The sequence below is a fragment of the Oratosquilla oratoria genome, chromosome 20, assembly GCF_046742065.1.
Source record: "Oratosquilla oratoria isolate Oo_2021 chromosome 20, ASM4674206v1, whole genome shotgun sequence".
Taxonomy (NCBI): Eukaryota; Metazoa; Arthropoda; class Malacostraca; order Stomatopoda; family Squillidae; genus Oratosquilla; species Oratosquilla oratoria.
The window spans coordinates 53,243,977-53,251,476 of NC_134796.1; the positions used below are offsets into that span (position 1 = coordinate 53,243,977).

General features: G+C 41.4%; 1 protein-coding gene across 1 annotated transcript in view; it reads right to left on the reverse strand.

Annotated features, from left to right (window-relative positions):
* The window catches only part of LOC143036083 (heart- and neural crest derivatives-expressed protein 2-like), a 48,171-nt gene that overhangs the window by 7,668 nt on the left and 33,003 nt on the right, over window positions 1-7,500 (reverse strand). The window contains exon 2 of the mRNA XM_076203340.1: window positions 3,570-4,970. Within this exon, the coding sequence (XP_076059455.1) occupies window positions 4,872-4,970 (99 nt within the window). The 3' untranslated portion in view covers window positions 3,570-4,871. The remainder of the gene's footprint in view (window positions 1-3,569; window positions 4,971-7,500) is intronic.

The window sequence follows — 7,500 nt, forward strand, 5'->3', positions numbered from 1 at the left end:
AGGACCGACGATTTTATACAGCTGAGATGGCAATCTTCGTCGTGAAAGAGGTACCTATCGATCGAGACCCAATCTAGGTCAGCATCCGCCCACTTGGGTGTATTAAATAGCCTGTTTATTGCCAGAAGAAAGTATGTAAAGAGAGTTACTGAATTGAAGGGGCTAGGGAAAACTCGGTCTTTCGGCGTTGGCGCTCCGTGGGCTGTCTTTCCCGGCCCGGGGTTCAACTGTCGCGGCGCGGTGCGGCGAGTCCCCTCTACTCGGCAGATCATCTCCCGTTACCTGTTCGGGTTTCTCGACCATCGTGCCGGGGAATTAAGGGCTTGAGAGGTTTTGAGCCTTTGTATTAAGGCGGACTTAAGTTTCGAAAGAAAAAAAGTTGGGGGTGGGAGGAGACGTGGCAAAATGGAATGTTGTCCTGCGTTTACTTCTTAATTGCGAAATACTAACTTACTCGTAGCTGTCAGCAGTCTTAGATATGAAATATAAAATTTCTTCTAAAGTGGATGACTTTTATATTTGGTTTGGTTAATTATGTTTTTTTTTTTTTCTTTCATTGTCTTTGTTTAGCTGGAGGAAACCTTCTTTGGAACAAAACGCTTAAACCAGTGTTGCCGCTGTGATCTATGCCAGTTCCCATAAATGAGTGAGATTTTTTCCACTAGGAAATCTGGATTTCCACATTTTTTCCCACAAAAAGAAGGAATTATTATATGCGCAAATAAGTTCATTGCAACATATGATTCTTCAAATTCTACACAAAAATAATCCCATGTGAGAAATTTTTTCACACAAAATGACATCAGCGGCTTAAAAACTCATCTCGATTAACTCTTTCAGATACATTTTTTCTGCCACCAGGTTTCATTCAGTAGAAAGGGACCCTCCTCCCTCTTCCTCCCTCCTCCTCCCCCTCCCCAACTCTCCGTGCCCCACCCTGTTCACCAAAAGGGGTTAAAAGATTCCTCTACTTTGGAAGACCTCAATGCCTTTGTGGGTTGTCTGGGCAAGGTGCGGACGGCTCGTCACTCTTGCTTGCGCGCATCGACCCTTCCTTGTTTGTTTACAAGATGGCGGGCGGATGTTGTGAGGACCGGGGGAGGGGGGGAGAGTCTCAAAAGATAAACAAACGTTTTATTTCGTTGCTAAATTAAACGTCTCTGAGGTTTGAGTGAACGCTTAAGAATAAGACAGGAATGCGCCGATTGGAGTGTGAGTTGACTTGGGTATGTCTACATATGGAAGAAGAAGAGAAAGAAGTTGGGAAGTCTATGCCAAGAAGGGTGCAGTAGCTGCGGCCGAAGCCGTCACCTTTGCCCTACTATTCGCTTCAGGGACTGTTAGACCAGTTAACAGTCACTGTTGTGAATTGGAAATGAGAGCGGAAGAAATAGATAAATGAATAGATACGTAAACAGATAGAGAGTTGAATGAATAAGTGAATAAATATGAATAAATATATAAATAGGTGAATAGTTAGATCAAATGAATAGTTAGATCAATAGATGAATAAATAGATATTAAGTCACTTTTGGGAATTGGAAATGAGCGTTGAAAAAATAGATGAGTAGATATGTAAGCAGGTAGAGAGTTGAATGAGTAAATAAATGAATAAAGATAAATTAATACGGTATATGATTTAGTGAAAATATAGACAAATTAATAGATAGATCAATAGGGGAATGAATAAATAAATAAATATGTAAACAGGTATTGAATTAAATGAATAAATAAAAGAATGAACACAAATAGATAAGTTAGTGCATAGATAGACAAATGAATAGATAGATCAATAGATGAATAAATAGACAAATAAATGAATTAATAAATAGAAGTAGAAAACACATGCATATGCTAAAAGGGCCTTTTCCTGTGATTTTAATCCCTTGATTGTTTTCTTTCTAAGAAACTTATGAAAAGTTCTGTTGTCCATTGACTGATGAAACACCCAAAGTGCTGAATAAAACAGTCTGACGGGAACTAGAAGAGATACTGAGTTGTGTGGTTTATTTAAAGCCATGGGCTCCACTCTTTCTAGCTTTCTATTGAGATCAAGGCGTAGGCATAGATACTAGTAGATAATGTTGCTTTCTTAGTTTAAAAAAGATAGTACAAAGAGAAGTATGTGTGTGTGTGTGTGTGTGTGTGTATGCGTTTGTGTGTGTGTGTGTGTGTGTGTTTGTGTGTTTGTGTGTATGCGTGTGTGTGTAATTCTCCATGGTCTTGGATCATGTGTTGGACTCGTGATAGACAGTTTTCACACTCCTGAAAGAGAGCTCAGAGCTCATATATGACCGATCTATGGGTACTGCTGTGACCTTACACGCACGCACACACACACACATACACACACACACACACACACACACACACACACACACACACACACACACACACACACACACAAAACTCCCCGCTCACGAGAGTTGGAGTAACAACCCACAGTGCAGCGATACTGAAACTATTTCAGCCCTGGGCGGGACTCGAACCCGGACCGCCGTAGTGGCAGCAGGGAACTCTAACCACTGCGCCACGAGGTGTGTGTGTGTGTGTGTGTATGTGTATTCGCCTATGTTCCCCTACTCCTTCAATCGCACATCCGGCAAGGAGGAGATCAAGCACTTGTCTATTTCTGAAGCTCGCCCTCGAGTTTCACCCTCGACCTCGACGAAGCTTATGATACTGTATCTCGAGATACTAACAAACCCTTTCGCGTTAATCGCGGTGACGCTGATAAGACGAGGGTGAGGGAGCGACAATAACTTAAAGTGTCTGGAGGCAAATGCGTTCCGAAATTGTCACGACGGGGGATGATGGAGCTTGATGGTGATGCTACTGTTGATGGTGATGAGGAGGATAGAGGAGTGGAAGAATGATGAAGAGAAGATAATAAAGAAAAAAAAAAGGAAGATTAAAGGGAGGAGATGAATGAGGATTATAAGGAGGAATGAGAATGGAAGAATGATGAAGAAAATAGAAGGAAATAATGAAAAAAAGGAAGATGAAGAGGAGGAGATGAATGAGGATTATAAAGAAGAATGAGATGAAAAGTAAGTGAATGATGACGAAGAGGAGGAAGAGGAGGGGGAGGAAGAATATAAAGAGGAAGAGGTGTAGGGTGAAGACGAGGAAGAAGAACTGAAGATATTTCATTTTATTTTATTATAGTTTTTATTTATTATTTTATTATTATTATTATTATGATTTTTTTCGCATCCGACCTAGATATGGACCAAAAGGTCTTCTGTCGGCATGCTCCGCCTTTGTAATCCTTTGAGGATGAGGATGATGAGGAGTAAGAGGAGGAGGAAGAGAACGAGGATAAAGGGAAGAAGGGGAAAAGGATAACGATGAAGAATAAGATGAGAGCACGTAAGAACAAGAGAACTGGAAGTAACTTTAGGAAGAGTAAGAGGAGGAGGAGGAAGAGTAAGAAGATAATAAGGAAGAGCAACAAGAGGAGGAAGAGGTGGAGGAGGAAGAGGAAGAGAAGGCAGAGAAGGAAGGGTACAGAGTTAATATTTGTTTACATGCTTGTGACTGACATACGATGCTCTTCAGTTTCTTACCTTCAATGTAATATTCACGATGACGACGATGACGACGACACCTCCAGGTTGACGATGACGACGACGGGGTGGAAAAAGGACGAGGACGACGACGAAGACAACGAAGACTACTTGGTTGGCAATGATGAAAATCATCAGCGGCTATTGGTCAAGCGAGAACGACGGCCGGCCGGGCGCAAGAGGTAGACGGCGGGGTGACTGGACATCTGACTGGCTGGCTGGACTACTGACTTGTTAGTGACTGACGCAGCCTTGCAGGACAAGACGCGACATGACTGGCCTTGTAAAGTGCTGAGGAAGGTTCCTCTATAGATTGAAAAGCAACACAAAATGATGTACGCAAATGTGAGAAGGACGAAGAAAAATGAAAAAAGAAAATCAAAGAAGATGATAATGGAGAAGAGATCCTGCTGACCTTGCTGCCCAGGATAGTGTGGGAATCAAGGAATGTAATCCAACAGCGATCGATAGGACTCTTGTAGTAGTAGTAGTAGTAGTAGTAGTAGTAGCAGGAGGAAGAGGAAGAAAAGGAGGGGAGGAGAAGGAGGAGGAAAAAGAAAAAGAGGAGTAGGAGGAGGAGGAAGAGGAGGAGGAGGAGACAGAAGCTTAAGGAGGAGAAGCCCGAAGTCACAAGACGTCTTGTGACAAGAGACTCTCCTTCAGGATGACTGAAGATTTCAGTGAGTCTTAACTCTTTAAGAAATACTCTTATGGAACCAGGAGGAAACAGCTGATGTTGACAACCAGAAGACCTTAACCCGTGAGATTCCAGAGAGAGTTTACTTGGCTTAAACGGGTTGGCTAACTGAGAACGTCTTGGTTCTTAACTCTGTTGGCATCATAAGATGTCACTCAGAGCTGAACGAAATCGCTCTAGCAAGAGCGAAGTCTCAGAAGAGTGTCTTGCTGGTTGGCGGAAACTTGCTAAGTTTATTTGCCCGAGGAAGAAATCGGGTTTACGGAGAACGAGAACAACACTTAATGATAACTATTCAGAACAGCGACAACATACAAGCTCCTCTCAGAGGGGATAATAACAACAACACAACCTCATCGACAACGACGGCGTATGTAGGAAAAGAAAAAAAGAGAGAAAAAGATAGAATCAGAGAGAGAGAGAGAGAGAGAGAGAGAGGAAAATGAAGTTAAGGAACCAGTGACATACGAAGACGAAGACGACGAGTACACCTTAAGATTAAACTATGAAAGATGACGATGACGATGACGATGATTAGTCGGTGGCCGGGAGGGTCACCGCACGGTGAGGGTTCTGTGAGACGGAAGCTCTGGGTCCCCGAAGAACTACTTTTTGAGCTCTTGGGCCCAGACGGCTTGGGGCCATCCAGTTCGGCCCTTCTTGTTCCTCTCTTCGCAGCTGGTTGCCGTCACTGCTGCGGAGGCCTGTGAAGTAAAATGAGAAGAATTACACAAAGTTTAAGGGATTCAGAGGAAGTACACTATAATCGCTATAGATAGTATCTGAAGTGTTACAAATGAATATCTATATACAGTATTTCATACATTACCAATAGATATTCATTTAAAGCATTTAAAATGTTATCAAGGAATATGTATGGAAAATGTTTTAGATTTCGCAATGTCTATGTTGGGTTGATGTATGAAATATATATGGATGGTTACATATAAATATGTATGTATATATATATATATATAATACAGCGCGGGTGCAAATTGATTATCGAGCCTATAACAACGGCTCTCTTTCTGAGTTAATGAACCAGAACATTTTTAATGACTCCTCCCACGTTACTGATCAAAGAAAGAAAAAAGAAAAAGAAAGGAGAAAAGAAAAAAAGAGGAAGAAAAACGAGAAAAAAGAATAAAAGGAAAAAAGAAGAAGAAAAGAAAACAAGAAGACAAAAAAAAAAATGGATTGTTTATAAATCGTTCGTCCATGACGCACACCCAAGTACCAGGAACTGCAACTCCCCAGGGATGGACGGCGTGACGCGCCTGTGGTGACTATGACGTCAGAGCCTCTGCAAGCCGCCATTAGCCAAGCAGTGACGTCACGGAAATGCTTATGACGTCACATGTTGATCTAGGTTGTGGTAACCCGCAAAGAGGAAGTGTTTAGATGTTAGTTTAACACCGCTAAGAATAAGACTGAAGGCTGAGAAAACATAACGGGAGAAGAAGACGTCTAGGAAAGGGACTTGGCGTAGTCTGGAGCACGTGCGTTTGACCATTTGGTATATATGATTACTCGTGGCTTAAACTCGTGAGTTTGTATGTTTGCTCGTAAGTATATGTATATATATATATATATATATATATATATATGTATATTATGTATATATTATATATATATATATATTATATATATATGTATATTATGTATATGTTATATATTATATATATTATATATATACATATATTATATATACATATATATATATATATATATATATATATATATATATGTGTGTGTGTGTGTGTGTGTATGCACATTTATGTAGACACTAATGGTATACGTATATTTCGTCGCAAGAGGAGACACCTTCCAACCAATCATTTCACTAATTTACTTTTATTGTCTTTCTCGACTATCTCCACCCGCCTCTTCTAATGTCTGTCACTACCTCGCCTCCTTTAATATCTACTTTGCCACTTCTCCATTTGTTACTTCTTCGTACACTCAATGACTCGTTTTCAACGTGTTTCTTAGTTGTTTTTTTCTAATTATATTGCCACTGTGTCTTTTCTATTTGTGATGTTAACTTACACTCGACTTGAGATAAATCTGCCTTCATTTGTATATATCAGTTCATAGAGTTTGTGCAAATGTGTGTGTGTGTGTGTGTGCGTGTATTTATGTGTATGTATGCGTGCATACGTGCATGTATGTATGTGTGCGTGCGCACGTGCAGGTGTGCCTGTGTTTCTCCGCAAGAGGACGTGTATGTACAGTATATGTATATGTGTGTGTGTGTGTGTGCGTGCATGTGTACATACGAATGGGTTGCCTGCGCATGTGTGTGTATGTGTATGTGCATCCGACAGAGTGTGTGTGTGTATGTGTGTGTGTGTGTGTGTGTGTGTGTGAGAGAGAGAGAGAGAGAGAGAGAGAAAGGGAGCGTGAAAGAGAGGTGGAATAGAAATTGAAATAGAAATTGAAAGCTTAATCCGCATCACATTATTTTTCCTGGAACACCACGCCAGCCATCAAATGACTGACATAGAGACAGAGAGGCAGACAGAGGAGGGCCTTGGCAGTGTTTGCTTACCCTTTAGTCACTCTGTTGTTATTCGGCAATCGGATCCGGCCATCAACTTGGTAATCATTTACTGTTTGGTGGTCTGGGCTCTCTGTGGGTTTGCTGCTGCCTTTCAAACAGTCGGCTGTTTGAGTCCTCACCGCAGGCTATTTCTGTGTTCGCGCCCACGCATGTAGCTAAATATATATGTGTATGTATATATATATATATATATATATATATATATGTGTGTGTGTGTGTGTGTGTATGCACAAACACACACATACACACACACACGCGCGCGCACACACACACACACAAACACACACACATACATATATATATATATATATATATATATATATATATGTGTGTGTGTGTGTGTGTATGTATATATACGTACATATTTTACCATCAGGAGATTTTATTCAGAGTTTCAGTCGAGCTCCTTCCATCCTGGATCACTTTTATCCTCCACTTTCCAGACACCTGGGTAGAGCGTGACGACCCTCCACGAACTCAGTTCGAGATTCCGGTGACTCATTGTCTCGGTAGGCAGTGGGCCGCGGGACCTCGTCCGAAGGATACACCTGCCACCTGATCGGAGTTCCCTGTGCAGGAGCTCTTCCGGAGTGACCAAAGTCTTCAGGAAAACACCTGACGTCTGCGTTCACATTCCGGAAACTAAACTTTCGCTCGAATTGGGGTTGCTC